We start from the raw sequence: 20,299 nt of genomic DNA on the forward strand, positions 1-20,299 counted from the left end.
ACAGCAAGCAATCAGCTTCAAAACAAACTAAACAGCATTACACAGCAATTTGTTAACTGATTTTCTCTAGTACATTTCCAGTTCTTATTTTCCCAATGTTATGGGCTATGCTATGCAACTTGTTTAATTCCATTGACCAATGACACTCATGGGAAGCATTTTACAGAATTACTTCAAAATTGCAAAACCTAAAATTGAAGTCCAACACAAGTGAAAACATCTTCTTCCATCAGAGGTGAACCAGCTTGCTTATCTATCCCATCCAGTTATAGGAATATGAAATTAAAACATCACAAAGTCTACAGCATGTATCACGTGATCCCAATGCCTGCTCACCAAATATCTCAGTGTTGCCACTTCAAAATAGGTATGTGGCATTGTGACTATACAAAAATGCTGTCCTGACCCTAAAAGAAAGGATGATTTTATCTTAAACACATTGGACCAAATAAATATTTTCCTGCTTGCAACTTCATTTTCTCTCTGTCCCTTTTTACACCAGTGGAGAAGCTCTTTCCTTTTCAACTCCTATGCTCTAGAACCACGGGATAGTCTGTCCTCCCTCCTGGTGACCCAGCAGCTTTTGAGGACATCTCGTAAAAGGCTGGTGTCTGAATAGACATGCTTGCCCTGGGAATTCAGACCACCCTATTCTAAAATCCACTGTTAAACATGGAAAATATCAACAGTCATATACCACTGCTGAAGTGGAAACTGAAACACTGTCCCAAGATGAAAGTATATATATGAAAGGTGTGAGAACCCCGGGTTTGGTTTGGGTTCTCGTGTGGTGGTAAAGCTTCTCCTCCAACCCGTGTTCCCAGAGAAAAACTCCGCAGTCTCTTCTTGTTCGGTCTCAAGATGTTTTATTGCTAGTTATCTAACAGATTAGGTTCTCGGGCTGCGGCTGTTTGGTCAGCGGCCCAGGCAGAGAGGCACACACTCCTGACACCCTGACTGTCTGGTGTCTTCTTCTCCTCTCTCCCCGCCCAGGGCTGCTGCTATCTTTTATAAGATATATTACGTATAACATGTTTACAATTATTCCCCAATACCTATTATCTACGTTGCCAAGTGTTTTTCTATTCTAAACCAATCTATGAGTGCCAACATCACCAAGAACATGGAGGTAAGGAAGAAGAAAGAAGAAGGATGGGTTCAGCCCACTTTCCTCCATCTTAGAACTTCTGACCCCCATGTACAACGTAAAAACCCCCTTTACATGCACTAAAACCCCCCTGTAAACTACCAAAAAATATTTCCCTCTACTTTGTGACTACATTTACTATACTATCTAGCACTTTGTGACTGCTTGTTCCACCTTCAAAGTTGGTAATTCATTCCATGGTTCAAACTCGAAATCACAGCTAAATCCAGCTGCCTGCTGAGGTCCAGACTGCGTCTGACCACGGCCTGGAACCTCTAAAAATGTCTGAGAGACATTTTGAGTTCCCACAGAAAGGGATCTCTAGATTGCCAAACAAAACTCTACACTTTGCTCCTCCTTTTTTCTTTCTCTTTTGGATATCACTAGTGATGTAAATTGGAGAGGAAATCCATATGAAGATGAAGCAGAACTTTCCTAATTTCCATATGATGCATAAAAATTCCACAGATATGAGAACATAAATTTCCTATTTATTTATTTATTTATTTTCCAGGGTAGTTACACTGACTTTTTATTATTGTTTAGATGCCAGCAAAGCTCACCATCATGGCTGGGATTGCTCAGTGCCTTTCTACTCCCACATCAGGCAATTCTTAGTTTGGATATCATCAACAGCAAAAGGCAACATAAGCAGTATTGTGTAAATGGTTTTCAGTTTTCAAGACAAAGACATGCCAAAATTACACCAGTGTATTACAAAACAAAAAAGCCTTCATTCAAATTCTGTCAACTCCCCATCAGTCTGATTATAATAACAGAGGCTGAGCTGTGTAAGCATTGATAGTGACAGAAAAGAAGAATTAGACCTATAATCAAATTAGTACCTGAGAAAACGGTGCATGGAAATAAAAACAAGGGTTATTGCACTTTTTCTCTTTCTGTAGTGGGTGTTTTCATATTTTCTTGTTTTACTTCCACCCTTTTTGTCTTCAGGTAGCACACAGTAAGTTCATTGCTGTCCCAAGAGGTTCCCTGAGGCCAGTGCCACTGAGGCACCCAGAGCCCCCCGGAGCAGAGCCACGTGCATTGGAGGTGGTACCACAGCTCACCCTGGGATGATGCATGAGCACAGGAAGGGAGCCTTCCCCTCTAGGCAATGTATCTCACACACTTCACCCCTCACTTCCATGTAGTAAGTGTCTCTGGGGGGTTTTAAATCTTAATAAAACTAGTGATCTTAGAAAAACATTATTTTTACTAGACTACATGGAAGTGGGGAAAAAAAAAAAAATCCCCAAACCCAAAACATCACTATCAGTTATTATGTATTTCTAAGCATCACTCTGTAAGCTTGCCATTAAAGGAGACTTTAAAAAAGAAACTGCTGTTTTGCAAAAACTGCAGAACACAACCAAATTTGTGCAAGTTGATTTCCAGGAAAACCATTTAAGATTCACAAGATTCACACATCCATACAGTTTCATCACTCTTTCATAAGTCAAAAATATATAACATGAAGGGCCCCAGAGACAATAAAACATAATCTTGATATCATTTGTCAAGTTCCTTGGATTGATGTTACACAGAGGAAATCTGTTTTACCGCAAGGCTGAGGAAAAAAGTAGCAGTAATCCAAAATCAATTGTGTCTTTTATAGTACAAATGATCATAATGTTTTGCATTATGTTTAATCCTGGAATATAACACCATTAGGAGTTTTGAGATCAAGGAATCGCAAAATTAATCTCAATTACAGCATTTTTTCTTTATTGGATTTAAGGATGCAAGAAATGACAGCAGCTGAGATATTTTGGTGCTCTTTCTCACCATCAGCTAGGTGAACCTAACACGCAAAATCTGCTCAGCTGAAGAAGTCAGGTAAGAACTGCTTAAGAAGTGAGGCTCTGCCTAAGAAAATCGAATACTTCTTTCAGTGAAAGGGGACTTTTATCCTGTGATAAAGGTGGTGTGTATTTTACACAGGTAGAAGGGAAAATTCATAAATGCAAAAGAAACCCCAGTCCCCATAAGCATCTGCTACTGGTAAGAGATATTCTGAGAGGTCTGAGCTGTTAGAACTGCTACTGGCATTTCAAAATGCCTTGAAGGGATATGAATGAGAACTGCTGGCACACAGGGGAATGAAAATCAACAAGAATTTTAATAGCAAAAATTTCTACAGAGAAATCAAAATGTGTAAAGCAGATACAAATTTATTCTTTATTGAACTTGCAATTCCAATGGAGTTATTCCAGATTTGTGCTGACCTAGGTAAATGCAGATTAATATCCCTGCTCTTGAAAGCTGGCATCTACAATATTTATGAGTGAAGAATGTTTATCTCATATGTCTTCAAAGTAATTTTGTATGCTCTTGACTGAGCTGCTGTCAAAATACTTTATGGGAGGAAACAAAAAAAAACCTAGACTGATTAAGATTTTCTTCATAGAACAGGGTAATAGTAACAGCTAATAGAAATAACTGGGACTTAATACATACAGCAGTCTGTGATCAATAATGTTTTAGGCTTATCTTTGCAACTGGACTGTGTTCAATTAAATTATTTTATTTTATAGATAAAGAACTACCAGGTTAATCACAAGGGCACCCAGACAGTGCTCATTTGTGCTTTCTAAGGATTTCCCAGTACAGTAAACCAGAACTGCCTATGCTCTATCACTCAGCAACTAAGTGTCAAAAAATGGAAACCATAAGTAAATGCAGTGTTAACCCACATGATTTGAAGGTTACTCCAGTTATTTGAATACGACATCGATCCTTAGACACCTCAGGGCAGCTGAATCATTCATGCATGCCAATAAATCTCAAATTGCAGTCATCTGAACCATGAAGCACATCTCAAGCAGTTACTCTCAACTGTGCTTAATTTTCAACAGCATTTATGTTGTTTCAGACATCTTTTAAACAATAGCTGTAAATGGTGATCATAACAGAAAAAGAATCAAGACTGTAATACACTGAGGATTTGTCTAATTTGCAAAAGATTTCCAAGCACTTCATGGAAAGAGAGTGTCAAATGAACAACTTATACAGTGAATGAGAACAGCAGGACCACTTTATCTGATGTACCCATAAGCTGCAATAAGCAAAGGACTCCTGCCACACTCCCTGTTTTTCTCTGTAACACATGACATTTCACCCAGCTATTCTACATTAAGCTCAGTCTTTCCATTTTTAATTTGAAGTGGGAATCCATTGCTTCCTTTTCCAATCTGTTCCTCCCACAGCTAACACAAAACAGTACAGAACAACCAAGAGTGCAGAGGTGGAACTTGGAGCTATTTTAGGAGGTAAATATTCTCCACTTCTATATACTGCAGATACAGGCTTCCAAGAACTAGAAGTACTACTCTTTAGTCAGCCATATAAGTAGAAATACAAGCATTACTTATAAAGATGCATTTGCCTACCTTTCAAATGTTTTCCTGTAATGCTTTTTCCATCAAATCAAGATTTTAAATGCCATCTGCTTCCTCAATAAGACACTTAGGCAGTGGAGAGAGAACAGCTTCTATAAACAGAATATTTACCCCAGGATATCTCTTCTAAAGAATAACCCTTATCCTAATTTCACATTATTTCCTATACAATGCATCATAAAGTCAAACTTGGCCTGTCTTAAAATGAAATACCAGTATTTGAGATGCTGCACTTCCACAAGAGAAATTACTCAGACTTGATAAATTTAAACTTATATACAGTACACCATTAGTGCAACTCTACCAGTTTAATTATGAATGGAAAACAACAAACACGTGATGCTCACTTAAAAAGTCAAAGATGATAGGCACTCCTCACAAGCAATGACAACTTTTATGGCTTACAAACCACCAAGCATTTTGAATTCTTCAGCAACAGAACACATTCATGTCAAATGGAAACCACAGGTAAGAGACCACTAGCATTAGATAGTCCCATACAAAAAATGTTCCAGGTTAGAAACAAAGATATTCACCAAAACATGAAAGAAGTCTTCTGTGCATAAAAATATAAGTCAAAAATATACAAAACTTGTTCCAAAGAAATTGAGACTAAAACATAAAACTAGGTAATTTTTAGCAGTTCTGGAAGGGATAGCTGAATTGAGAGAGATTTAAACAGTATATAGTTCAAGCCAAGAGTGGTGGGGAGTGAATAAAAAACTGATGTGTAACTAAGTCATCCCAAACAGTGACAAGGTTTCTTTCACCTTGCTTTGAAACAAGCATTTGGGTTCCATGCACTGTCCTGTGAGATGTTCCCCAGTGTTTCTGTGGCATCCCAGGAACCTGACCATCCATGGGAGCAGCAGCTGGCACTGAGCCATGCTGCTTTATGCACTTCTCCAGCAGTTGCTTTCTGTTTGCTCTGGGACCTCAGCAGGACTATAAAGAATAAAGGCAGCTACATGAATACAAGAAGGGGAATACACAGCCAGCAGTGTGTTTACAGAGAACTTTAAGGAACTGGAAAATATGCCAGCAATTACCATAAGTGTAATTTTAGAAAGAATCCAGTTTCAGAATGAAGTGTATGCCACAGTATTTACATTATAGTCTCCTGCAAGAAAAAACAAATGCAGCTTCTAAAAAGTAAAAATAAAAAAATAAAAAAAAAAAGAAGTGCAGCCATAAATCAAATTTGAAATCAAGGGGTGCACAGCAGGATGCATAAAAATCGTTTGTGGTGATGATTCTCACCGCCTCTTCACAGAGCTGCCAAAGCTCCCAGCTCCAGCTCAAAGAGCTTCAGTGACAAGTTCCTTGCCCAAGGAAACTTAATCTGCCTTTGGCGTCTGACCAGCCACCATGGAAGAAGATGCAACTCTCCTATGTTAATGAATGGAAAGCAGCCCACACAGATGTCAGAAGAATTTAAATGGAGCATGCAAAAAACACAATGATGTTCTCACACTTGGGAGAAAACTGCAGAATCTGACACCATGGCTGGTGAGCAGGCCTTAAAAGGCAACACATGGGTCTCTCTGACATGCAAGGTCAAGGGATTTCATATAAAACATGTCAAGTAACATTTGAGTGACCATCATAAACTCATGTCAATGAAGCTTTCACCTGTTTAAACATCTCAGGGGCTGGCATTCTTCGTCCTGTATCCCTTTATAGTCCCCACTCTAGGGGAGCAGCATCAGCCAAGGAGCAAAACATTACAAGGACATTATACAGAAACACATGTGAAAACTCTGTTTGATCCTCTCTAATTCTGGAATAGTGAATTTGGCTGCAAAGCACCATAAGATATTTGCTTGGGTTGTGAAAATAGGGAATCTCAGAAGGATTCAGCCAGGTGTCTGTAACACAGCTTATTAGAGAGGTTTTTCAAGAACATTTCACATTTTTTCCCTATATATACCTACACACATACACTGTTATTAGCTTGAAACAGCTATAAAACTTATATATAGGATTTTATAATACACATTCTTTGTATATATTTTGCAAAGCCAATAAGCTTGTCTGTTGTTCTCTAATGCTGTTGCACTTTCAAGATAAATGTAGGTTCATTCACCTCTAAAGAAATCCCACAGACAGTCTAATAAACCTGAATTAACCTAACACAGCTGCTTTTGCCCAAGTGACAAGAGTGCCTGAACCTTGTGAATTAAAATTACCAGCTAAAAATTGTGACAGTATATGCTGGTTCTCCCATGGCAATAATTAACAGCATCTATCCAGGTGGATAAAATATGAAGTCCAAAATGCTGATTTCATCCACTGCAAACCTACTGGACTTTGTAATTAAGCAATATTGCAAGGGTTATAAAGTCCACAGATGTACTTCAATAATTACTTCTGCCATCTCAACCAAAAGAGGTACATAAATACAAAAGAAGCCTTGATTTTCATTTTTTTAACGTGTCTGTAAACTAATGTTTCTTGGGAGTTAAGACAGAGACATAAAACTGAAATAATTGAGTTCTCAGTGGAATAGCAATTTTTTCACACTTTTCAGTAGTAGAACCCAGAATTTTCTAGTGCTTTCAATTAAATATTTTTTGTGTGTTGTTTTTCCCACAGTAAATGTTAAAACATTTGGTTAGATCTCCTAGTACAAACCTACACGTGCACAGTCTCTTAAGCAGATGAAGACAGATATAACTACTTTTAACACCCCAAAGGTAATTTGTCTGACCCAAACTATCCTACAACCAATGCTGGCAGAGGGGCTACTTCGAGTTCTGTGCTGGGTCTAGAATTCCCAGTGGGAATTTTTCAGCCAGCTTCATTGTCTGAAGCAGCAATGGAGCAGAAGAAAACAAACCTTCTGACAGAAAGAGAGAGAACAAAGGAAGTGTGTGAAAAGGAACACAAGAGGAACACAAGACTTAATGTCAAATGGGTTCACAAGAAAGCCTATCAAACATCTGAATAACACAGCCCTGATGAGACAACAGCAACAGGAAAAAGACAAAGATGGGAAAAAAAATCAAACCCAAGATAACCACAAATTATTTGTTTTGCGCAGATACACAGCTAAAATTATTCAAAATTTGATCACTTTTGAATACTATACAAGGAGAAAGGAAACAGCACACTCAAAAGACACCATAAAAAATATTTTCAAATCTCTATCAGATTTTCCTATGCTGTACCACTGATAAGAATTAAAAAAAAAAAAAGAAAACACACAGGTTTGGGTGCTTTGGGGTTATTAGGCTTGGCTATTGCTTGTTTTCGTTTATCAAGTGAGTAACAAACAGGAAACAAACAGCAACAGAGAACAAATACCCAGACAGTTGATTTCAGAAAAAAAACCTGAAAATATGTTTCTGAAATTTTTGTGTATTGAAACTTCAAGAATGTTGCATTTGAAACCAACAATCTAAGGTGATTTTGTGAGCTAATTTTGCATTTGCATCTGCCTTGCATCTTCAGAAACGTAAGATAAAATAACAGACTGTTCTGAACATGGATAAACCAAGATTTACCAATTCACATCCTTAGGGACAGACTCTTTGCATTGACACCACTGTATTTCTGACTGAGGAAAAAGGCCTTGTAGTTGGGGTATTAATACTGGTCCTAAGTAGATGCTCCATGAAGACTTCAATTAAAACACTGTTTTCAGGAAAACACAAAACACAAGTCACTTCACGAGCACATTTATTCACCCATTCAAGATCTATTTCTGCCTCTTAAAAGAAGGCTGTGATAATGGATTAAAAAAATATCTAAAACTTAAAGACGGGAGGCAGTATTTATGTATCATTATATATTTACTTATTCCTGTGAGAATTTTTTAATCCAACAAGGATAATCAAGGTTTGCTTTCAAAAATGGAAATCAGGACAATGAACAAAATCTTCCATCATGCCCTTAACAGAAAACCAAAAGCAAGAGTTATGATTGAGTTACTGGCCATACTGTTTTCCATAATCCAGATATTGAACATAATGGGTCATATTTGTTTCTATTATAGACACAGTGATGTGTAAGAGTTACTATTGGATAGAAATAAGACCAGATGTTAACTAGAATCTGAAAGAGGATTTTTATTTTTCATTCTTTTCAGATACAACTAAGTCAAGATGTTTAATATCAAGGCAATTTCATAGTAGCTCAGGTATTTCTGGTATTAGCTCCCAGAAAGGAAGTACATTATGCACCACTGCTGTACCTTTAAACATTTTAAATGCTTTATTTGTACATGATGCACATGAACACTGGATTTCCTTCATAGGTAGGGCCTTCACTAAGCAATTTCTTCCCTCCTGCTTCAGACATCCCATGAAGAGAAACAGATCCTTTTTAAAATTTTCAAATCAAGCAAAATACCCTAGAACACAGCTTTTCCGTAACTCTGGCCAACTCAAGCCACTGCATGCTGCAGGAGAGGGATCACTTCCTCCCCAGATGCTGCTCACACAGCCAGGCAGGAAGGATCCATTCTGAAAATGCTTCATTAGTAGGGAGAGGACACCAAAAGAAGACTGTGGATTGAGAAATTTCATTAAGTCACTTCAGTAAGTCCCATCTGCCACCCAGATTCAGTGGAGGGAAATACTGTCAAACACAGCTGGATGTTCAACCATCCTGTCATTACTCTGCCTTCTCAAACTTAACAAGCTCAACTGTGCCAAGCCCCCATCAGAGGTACTTCTGGAGCACTGGGAAATTCAACAAAAATGGCATATTTCAAGCCTAGATCTGACATATAAGCTTCTCTCCACATGAGGAAGTTTTTATTTTTAATGAAAGACAATGTTTTTTTCTGTTCTAAAGACAATGGAAGCTTGTGGGCTGACCCAGTAAACAAAGCTCAACTGTCAGCATATTTAAAAATATTAGTCACAAACAAGTAGTCCATAAGCAGAAAAAATAATGAAGAACAGTGTCCTAAGAACTGAATTTTTTAATATATAATGTGAGATAGAACACACACCTTTCCTTAAGGGGGTATTCTACCAGCATGCATGTCTTCTAGACAAGCTTTTATTTTAGTATCCTTTGGTATCCACTATGCCTCAGAAAAAACCTGGGGAAAATTCACCAACATATTCAAATTTTTATGTGGATTGAAAGCAGAAATCAAATAGGTACAGACAAATTAGTATTATCTGCTACAAATAATGTTCTCAGGAAGTCAAACTGTTTACCTCAGTAAGTAAAGGGGAGGGTCATTTGATATTCACATTTTATAAATAAGAAACAAACCAAATAATCAGTAGCTAGTAATACTTTAATTTTCATGCACAAACTCCAGCTTACAGTATGTTACATGCACGACCACCTGAGGAAACAAGGCTGATCTTGTAATTGTCATGAATATTTGTGCTGAAGAAAAAGAAATGCCTAGAAAAGCTGGGAGGAGTAGCTTTGGAAATATCAGGTAGATATGGGTGGGTTGTTTCTTGGTTTGTGTTTATGCTTTTGTTCTTGTGCAAAGGGCAAATACACAAAATGTAGTGACACACCCCAAAGAAGCATAAGAATAAGAACTGTTTTGCAGTGTTTATGTCTCACTGAAATAAAAACCTGTGCTCTTATTTCCTTACCTGCTGATAAGAAGGCCAGTCACAGGGAAAGGGAAAAACATTTTATTTTACTCTATGTACTGCTACCTGGATTGTTATGCTGCATAAACTTTCAACACTACAGTGTAGTCTGTTCTCAGTGATGACTTTTTCATCCCACATAGCAGTTACTGGAGAGTAGGAAAGCCATTTTCTTTACTCAGAAAAAAAGAAATAGGTTCATCACAATGTAAAGTACAAATTCTTGACATCAGACTCTGAGAACTCGGGGTCAAATGCAAAGAGCTGGCAGCTTCAGCTGGAGCTGCAGTGGAAACAAAAGCAGAACCCTCAAGGGAGAGGCATTCTCAGCGAATCACTACCACCTGGAGAGGCTGGTGGGGCACCACTCCTGCCAAAGTCTCAGACAGAGCATATGAGCTCATGGATGTGCTGAGTGCTGTGGACTGACACCATAATTTAACAACAGAAAGTCCTGTGACAAATCCAGCTCAAGGAAATCCCACCTTCCCCCCCTGACTATCATCCCCACCCTCCTACCATGGCTCACCAGCCCCTGAATTACACTGGCAGAACTCTGTGGGGGCCCTGCTGTGAACCCAAACAGGGAACAGTTCCAGCTGGAAAAAGACCCCAGAAATAAATGTATGTATTTATTTAATTCACAGCATGATCTCTCAAAGTATTGTTCTGGCATAACTGAGGGGTGGAATGGCACAGCATGGTGGGAAAAGGAATACCTTATGCCAGTATTGTTGACAAACATTTTGGATTGCAAAATAATGACCTTAGGGAGTTTTTAAAGTGCTCCAAGCACTAATCTCTTGGATTTCCATTGTCTGTTGAGTCTTAATTGAACACTCTATAAACAGTTTCTAACTTCCACACTACTTTACACTCAGGAACATCTGTGTTATACCTAACTTCATGGTTCTAACAACTGTGCGAAGGCCAGAGCTATATGAATGGCTAGTCTCTTCACTAGCCACCCACCATCTAAAGAGAGGTACAATTGCTTAAGTATTACCTGCTAATAAAAGCAGGTAATGGTGGAGACTTTCCAGGAAGACTCTGATTATGTTATGCTGATCATGTAAGACCATAATACAGGGAGGTGGAATATAGGGAAAGACACTCCTGAAAATTTTAGGAACACCAGGTAGTTTTCTCTGAGCCACTACAATGAGCAGCCCAGCAGGCAAATAATACATTCAAAAATCAAGTAGTTGCTTCAATCCCTATGCTGCAGGTGAAGCCACGATAAAAGAGCCCAGCATTTCTCTTCCTTTCCAAAGGAAAGAACTGCAGGTTCTCAGCCATCCTCTCCACACAGTAAAGAACAATGTTTAATAGTAAATAATCCAGTCAAGTATAGTATTTGCAGAACTAAGTTTAATTTCAAGCACTGCAAATATCACAGAATGGGTGAATGCTGCCGCTAAGATAAAATGTAAAAGAGAAATCATTCCTAAATAGAGTATCTGTGCATACACAGAAGGAATTCTGCTCAGCTGTTTGGATATGAACAGCATATAATAAGGACACAAATCACATGCAAAATTCAGACTTTTTTTGGTTCCTGCTGATCAGCCACATGTGACTCAAGTGTGCCAGCTGGACTAGATGCCATTCTGAGCTCCATAACCCTCCACATGCCTTGTCAAGAGAGCCAAGACTCCAATAAAACAAAATTTTTGACTTGATTCCCTGGACCAGATGTGTTAAATAACAACATTTTCACTTTTGAACATCTAATAATTTCCTTTTTCTCTGCTGTATTGTTTCAGCTGAGGATGGACGACAGAAGCAACAATTTCTTTGGGATGGTATGATCAAAATGAGGAAAGGCAATAGGACTCATGAAACCTTGTACCTGACACTAGTAGAGGTAGGTGAAGATAAACACACAAAGCACAATGCTAATATGATAGAAAACATCCACATAAGAAACAACCTCAGCTTCAGTTCATCAGAAATATGTGATACAGGACTAAGAAAAGTATAAATTAGTGTATGAACAGGGGACCTCTGGAGCTTTTCTCAACATAATATAGTTACACTTTTAGAATTTCACCTAAAAATTCTCATTTCATGTAGAAGCATTACTTAATTCAACCCCAGAAATCCAAAATTGAATGAATGATTCCTTTAAAAAAGACCTGAAGTACTTTTATGTGATGATTTATTTTCGTTCATGTCCTTTGGGTATTTACTGCTGTACACTGGAAGGTGATACCTGCACTGGCACAAGAAATTTTCACAGTGAGTAAGAGTGGAGCTGCCTGTGGAGCTGGTGAATGATTTAAACATTCCAGAGAGGAAGTATTTGTTGTCTCACTCTATGCAGCCGTGCTTCTATGTTAATTTATTTACTTGGTGTTAGCTGATTGTAAGTGAATGCTAACTTAGAAGCTTAGGTTATTGCATGCTTACAAATACTGTAAATGTGAATGAAGATTTTTTTGCTGCTGTAGGACACAATTTGTGAGGATGATTGGCCATATACTGAGAAGGAACCCAATGGAAAGGTGGGAACAGAAGCCCCAGCACTCCCAATCTTATATTCTCTGCTCTAATTTGACTTGCTTTATCTCACTCCTCCTAATGCAAATAAAAGGCATTTGTATGACCCTCAACAACTAACATAACTGGTTAATCACTGTCACGCAGTCTTATAAAACAACATTTTTTTTTCTGATAAGAATACAGTAGAAATGCTTACCTGTGCTTTCAGAGGAGGTCTGAAGCCTGTAGTATGGTATATCTGTCTATTATAGCAGTAATTTTGCCAAAACACGCTATTGTTTTTTTCTAATCTTTAGAACAGCTCCCTCTTCTGGCATACTCTGCTTATACTGTATTTAAGTAGCATGCTTCATTCCTTGTCAATTTTTAATTCTATTTGGTTCCCAACAATTAACAAACCCAGTTTCATTATTAAGGTTTTCACTGTTCATTACAGCTGTGAAAGCAAACTACAGCTTTTGAAAGGACAACTAATTCTTAAGAATTCTTAAGATTTACCTAAGATTATCCATAGACTTTAGTATCTTTTGAAAGTACCCCAATATCAACCAAGACTAGAATCCACACATGGAGAAGGAGTCTGGATGGCCAGTTCTGGGGTCACATTTGCAGGATCTCTGAATTTGGAAGGGATCATCTAAGATCTCTGAGCCCAGCTCCTCCCTGCTCATGCAGAGTCAGAGCAGGCTGCAGACACAGTCAAGTTTTGATTACCTCCACAGATGGAGATTTCACATCTCAGGGCAGCCACCTAACCCCTCAGTAGGCAGAAATGCTCATTGCAGTGCCATCCTTACCTACTGGTTCTACGAACTACCCAGAAATTTATGCTCCTTTCTTGAGCATCTGAATTAGTTGTTTAATCAGGCTCTATGAAATTGGGCCTTAAGAGTCCCTTTTTAAACCAGGTGTCATGTCATGGACTCAGTTTGATTGCCTCACCCCACCTCACCCTGCCTCAAAAAAACCAAACAAAAAAACCAAAACCACCAAGAAAAAGGAAAACAAACAAAAAAAAAAAAAAACCCAAAACCCCCCAAAAATCCAACAAAAAAACCCCCAACAAACCAAACCAAACTACTTAAGAGCTCTCATAATACTGATGATAGTGACAAAACTGAAAAGAACACATGGGTATAGTCTTTTTTTCCTGGATGATGCTCTGGGACTATTCTTTCAAAAAAAAAAAAAAGAACAACTAACCACAAAACTAGGAATAGGAAAATGCCTAATGCATTCAGACAGAACAGGTTCTCAACTTTGTTCACAGAACTGCTGCTGGAGCTCAGTCAGTGACTTTAGGCACAGAACATAAATGACCCAGAACTCCCCTTGCCCAGGAGGTAAGAAATATATTTTTCTCTTAATATGTCTGTCCATTGCCAGCAACATTCCCTTTCCTCCAGCTGCATTTCAAAGGCAAATGGTGAACACTGCTATGTGCTGGGGGAGGAGACCCTGGCTGCTGACTTGGAAAGTAGTGTCTGAGAAGATAAAGTACCTTCCTTGAGTAACTCCATGGTCTTGGCTCCAAAATCAGATTTTGCTTCACATAAACAGTCTGAACCATCCACATGAGGTGCCAAGATTCCATACAGGATTCCAGATTATATCCTGGCTAAGTTTGCCAGAAGCTACACAATGCAAGCTCATCTGCTGATACTGAGAGTCCTTACTAGATCCAATTCAGTTGTTGCAGACAAAGTTATAATAAGAAAATTTTGTACCAACAAGGGCATTTAGACACATAAACTTTGTATAAATCAACGCCCATTCTAAAACCAAACTGAAGAGAATTAAACATGCTTTACACAGTTTGCTGAATGAGGAAATAAGATTCTTTTACCCCTTGTTCTCGGTGGTGACAGCAGACCCTCTGAAGAACAATTCATTCCAGTAACTGCTGAGCAGAGTGAAAAATTAATAACTTTCAAAAAGTTGGTTTGGTGGGAACCAAAGAAACAAAGTATAAAGAAACTAAGCTTCAGGGCTGTACAGCTAGTTTTACTGAGAAGTATTTTAACACAGTGATTCTTATTATAACTTTTCTTATGCAAGTGTCGAGGGTGATGACTTAAGTAAAACAGCAGGTGAAGACAAAGGCAGATAATGTATGGAAAGCTTTCTGGAGTCCCTATGTTACAGTTAAGAATGGCAATGTAAAGATTTAAAAACTAACAGGAACTCTCATCTCAAGAGAGAATATACTAACGACTTGTCACAATCCAGACAAATTGTTTGCACTGTTTTCATTGCTGAAAAATAGTTCAGTAGTCCTCAAGTGAAATAGTGTTATTGATGTAAGTACATCTGTCTACTCCTAGGAGATGAGAATCCAAACATGCAATTTTTGTTGTGCATAAGCAATTCTTGACTCAGAGAATTAGCCCAGAAGAAATACCTTTATACTTGAAAAAAGTGTCTGTTGAAGTCCTCATAGCCCTTAAACATCACAAGTGACAGCATGAGTTGGTAAACAGTAACATGATCTAAAAACCCAGCAGTGATTCAACTGCAAACAGGCAGATCAAGAAACTTGGCAAAGCATAGGAAGTACTCTGAATGCAGGCCAGAGAACCAGATCCTGAAATTATTTCTGTATGTTAATGAATGAAACTTGTGTAACATGACTTACACACCAAAAAAAAAAAAAAAAATTACATTATATATGCTTCCCAAGTACAAGATTTTAAATTGCAAAATTGCCTTGTTTACAGCAATGGTAACACAAATTAGGAAGCCTGAAACAAAGGTATCCCAATGTACTCCTGCAATGAAACTTTGATGAAAAGCAAAATGTCATGAGCTAAACAGCACAGTGGTTTTAAATTCTGTAGAGTATTTATTTACAAGACTAAATGTTTCATAAATACACAGCCACAAATAGACAGATACTATTAAAACAGAAAAAAAATTCCATTACACTTTGTGGATTATGGTTCTCAATGAACACAAGCAATGTTAAATATTGCTGTAGCAGATTTTGTATTTCACTGCTAATTTTATACTAAACAAACACTGTAAAAGTAAAACCAGTCCTTTAGGACACAAGAGGAAAAACAGGAATTCCTGTCCTTTCCATAACACCTACATATCCAGAAAATCATGTGTCTGATCCTTCAACTGTTCACATTTAATGTTATTCTCATGAGTAAATCTCATCAATTTTAGTAGAAAAGAATTCATATTAAGATAGTCAAACAAGTATACACATATATTCTGGACAGAATTACTTCTACACAGTAATTACTTTAGTAAAACATTATTACTCCTATTCAGAGGTTTTGTGGACACAAGAAGAAATGCTATGAAACCAAGTGTGAATTAATCGTTTCAATTAATACAGTAAAGCATTATTAAAATTTTAAGTTCACTCACTCTGCCACTAACAGAAAAAACACATTAGCTTGTTGCAGTGAAATGAGATTAAACCCTGCTGCATATTCTGTTTTTCAACTGCTTCAAGTACAGTGAGTTATCAGTTCTCAGGAGGCAGAATCCTGATTCATTTTAAGTCATTGATTTCAGACTAGAAGAATGTTTTGGAGTTGTTTTTTATTTAAAGTGCAGAGAGGGAGAAAGCTAAGGTGGACCTGAGAGGAATCCTCCCTGTTCTGAAGTAACCAGATTAAAACACAAAATGAAAATAAATATACAGGATTTATTCTCAAATCTCCTGCAACAATTTGATTCCAGCAGAAGCTGAGAATTTTGTCATCTTTCTCAATATCCACCCACAACTCTGTTTGGTTTGACCACACGTTAACAAAATCATACGCCTGAATCTCATTAGAACTGGAAAAGTACGTACCAGAGCAGTTTAATGCACAGAACAGAGTAACTCATGCAGCAGGACTAATCACCTTCAGTTCAGATCACTCAACACTTGGCTGTGCATGCTTTCTTTTTTAAAGTCAGAGCTGCCCTTGTATGGATATTGCTTTCCTTGACTTGTGTACCAAGCTGTCCTTTTGCCCCTCTTTCCCACATTCCAAAAAGAATCTCAGCCATGAATACATGCCTTTGAAGTGTGACAATTGCTGGACTCCAAAAGGGCTCCACATTTCATACTCAGGAAGTTACAAAAGCACAAGGGGAATGCTATCTAATCCTGACTGTTTAGGTACATGAACACGTTGCCAGATGACCCAAATGTGCAGATCTCTCCTAAGGCTGTGTTTTTAGCACTGGCAGATCCTTGAAGGCTAAAATGAGGCATGTAACAGTAGCAAAAAAACCCACCATTTGTTTTATGAGAAGCAAAACTGCACTTTGTTATGCCAGGTCCCACTAAGCTCCCTGCCAGCCACAGCAAGAAGCTCGGGTAACTTAATTCACTACTGAATTTGTGCACCTGAAGATAGCATTATACTGGTGGCTGAGGTTTTAAAGTGTTTTCACAGTGAGAGAACTTCCAGCTTGTTACCCACATAATTCTGAAATAAGAGCAAAACCATAAATCACCTGCTTGCAAAAGCCTGAAGACCATGACAGAAGCACACTATTTCACTGATGTCTACTCCTGAACATCTGTCTAATTAAGATGTTGTTAAAGAGTCTTCACAGAACTGTTCTGCAGGAACCCAGCTCCATGTAGCCCTGCCACTACATTTTCCTGCATTAAACGTTTCCTATTATGAATATGGAGACCATGCAATGTATGTGACTTGGTACATTTTGAACAGAATAAATTACATGCCTAGTAGATGTACCAAGCCTTGGATGCTAATGTTTTACTTGTGCTCTTCCCCTGCATATCTTTCTACTGATATAATCTAGCTTTTCAAATTTATCTTCGTTACAGCCTCTACTATCACCCCAAGCAGAAGGCATCAGTCTGAAGACAGGTGAAAACTCCAGAATTTGTGGGAAAAAGAAACTCTGAACTTAGCTGTTCAATTAAACCTTCCACAAATGCCTTAACTGAGAGAAAGCAGCAACTGAAAAGCATGAAATCAGGCTTGTACCTCCAGAGGGGTACTAAAGAGATACTGCATAGTGTATTTGGTTTAAAAGGTTACTCCCCACAAAACAAACAAGATGTACTCACAGAAGGCTTCTACTTTTCAGTTAAGAAAATAATTTAAACTTCATTGTCACTGGCTTAGAAAGTTACTATTCAGCTCCTGGAGACAAAGGAATAAAATTACTGTGCCCAAGGAAACTAACATAAAGTATCCCATGGACCTTCCAAAACATTGAAAAAAAACCCTGAAAAATTGCACCTGCATTCTCTTTCACCACTAAGTAAAAACCAAGCCACACACAGTCCCATAAACAGCAACTAGGAACACTAACAGTGAACCGAAGTTGTGGATACTCAGAAAAGTCACTATTTGCACCACTCATTCTGGGAGAAAAAACAGTATCCAATACATTCAAATAAACAATAGAAAGCATTAAAAATCTGCAAACTGTAAGGTGGTGAAAGAGTCACAGCATTTGTGCTTGAGTGCGTTCAAGCTCTAATTTTGCTAAAGACAGAATTCCTACAGTTCATTGGTAGACCTCAATGAAATTAGGACTTCTTCATTAATTTTAACATATGCCAAATGCACCTTTAGAGCTCTCATTTTAAGACAGCCACATTTAAACATAATGAAGAACTGTACAATACTCACTGAGTTCAAGAAGGTCAGCATAAAAATTCATGTGCAAAAATCTAAATTAAAAAACTTTTACTGTTAAAAACAATCAACTTAAAGAAACAACTGGATCTAGAATTTTTCCTCAAATACTGTAACTTTCATCTGTCAGTTGGCACACAGCTGACATTGCAGTAACACTTCAAGGTGCAAGAGAAAAATGGAAGAAGAGCAATGAAAACAAATGAAACCCCACAATGCTCTCAGTAAACCATCACCATGAAGAAAATGAGTAAGACATCCTAATTTCTAAATGCTGCCTTCTGGCACTGTCAAAAATAAAGGTAGCAGTAGAAATCTAATGTAACAAAGAAACTTCACCACTGCAATATTATTGATTTTTGGCCATGTGCATACTTACATACTGAGATTTTTGAAAATGAAACGGGACATACCTCTTTCAATCAACAAACTTCTAGACTTAAACAAAAAAAGACCCTTACCAGGAATAATCATGAACAAGAGCCTGGGTAGATTTTTACTTTCATCTTTTGAGAGGTCTTTCCAGGGCCCACACTTTAACACATGGGTAGCAGCTCCACAACAGTAGATAAATTCTTCATGTAAGGGGACTGGCTCTTCTGACCCCGACCTCATGTTTGCTGTTGAGCAGAATAAGACACCGTTACAACAGGACAATACTTATAGAGCTGTCTCTTTGCTATTATGATTTCCCCCAGAATAACTGCAAAAAAAACCCCAGCCAAACCATCCCACCCACAACAGCTGTCATATCCAGTAATCTGAGGCCCAGTTGAGTATTTGATGTTTGAAGGGGCTGTAGAAGGTGATCCATGTTGCTACTGTATGAGAGAAAGCAGCTTTCAGTTTCTGTCACAGAAATACACAATGATGAACTGGACAATAAGCTCTATTCTACCTTAAAGGCAAATAATTTTAAATTTCTTGTTCATACTGTCCACTGAAAAGATTAATCTGAAACCTGCTTGAAGGCAAACAAATGAAAAAAATACCAAACAGAACTAGTGCATGAATGTCTTTGCAAGTTCTGTGTGCATCGTAAAAAAACTGGATATTGCAGCATAACATCATGAGCTTTAACCACCAAAAGCATAGTTAAAAATAACACTAAGCCTTTCAACTATTTTTGCTTAGTGAAAAAGGACCATTCATTTTTGAGTACAAGGACACAAATTCTATTTCCTAGCTTGTGAAATTTCAGGCATGTAAACCAAAGCCTGAAAGATATACAAGGTCTGCCACGCTATTAAGTGGGGGCCACTACTCTCACTAATAGTCACTGAAAAATTCTCAGTGCTACACAACTTAAAAGGAACATATCTGACTGAAATTTTACGTAATGACACTTGACAACATAAGAAAAGTACATGTGAAGAAACAATATTTCTTTACTTTCCCCAGTTTTAATCTGGGAGTTTGAAAGGTTTAAGGTAAAGAACAACCAATGCAGAAAAGACAAAATATTTTGCTTTGAACAATCAAGTACCACCTTGAAAAAAACTGAATATAGTACAAATAGAAAACACTTCTGGAGGGAAGGGAGAAGTGTTAATACTGTCAATTACAGCACAATTTTCTGGATGAAACCTTGTACCTCCATCTTCCCATTTCACCCCAGCATCCCCATAAAAAAGTTATATTAACGATAATGCAGGCACCTTTACTACTTCATTGTTTGCCATGTTATTATCTAACTTGCAGTGACTGTAATGTCAGTAAAGTTAATTCTATCAAACTATAAAGAGGTACATTTTTAATGCATTACCCCTGCTTGTATTTCTTCATTATTTAAAGCTGAAAGAAGCCAAGAACAGTTACATCAACAACTAACAAATCCAGTTACATCAACAACTACAGTGAGCATTGTCACCCCTTTTCTGAGGTGTTTACAATCCAAGAAGCAAAAGCAATTAGTTCTTACTCAAAAAAGTAGGTTTTGGACACAGTTTCTGTTCATGAACCAATAAAATCTGATGCATATTTTCATTCTAAATTGATTTCACACAACAAATCTAAATGGAAATCTCACTGACAACTCTTTATTCA

The 20,299-nt window shown here is 37.8% G+C and overlaps 1 protein-coding gene across 1 annotated transcript in view; it reads right to left on the reverse strand.

The window, feature by feature from the left end:
* LDAH (lipid droplet associated hydrolase) overlaps positions 1-20,299 on the reverse strand; it is a 122,611-nt gene that overhangs the window by 89,718 nt on the left and 12,594 nt on the right. The window contains exon 2 of the mRNA XM_021525335.2: positions 18,715-18,873. Coding sequence (XP_021381010.1) covers positions 18,715-18,868 — 154 coding nt within the window. The 5' untranslated portion in view covers positions 18,869-18,873. The remainder of the gene's footprint in view (positions 1-18,714; positions 18,874-20,299) is intronic.

The sequence above is a fragment of the Lonchura striata genome, chromosome 3 (assembly GCF_046129695.1).
Source record: "Lonchura striata isolate bLonStr1 chromosome 3, bLonStr1.mat, whole genome shotgun sequence".
NCBI lineage: Eukaryota > Metazoa > Chordata > Aves > Passeriformes > Estrildidae > Lonchura > Lonchura striata.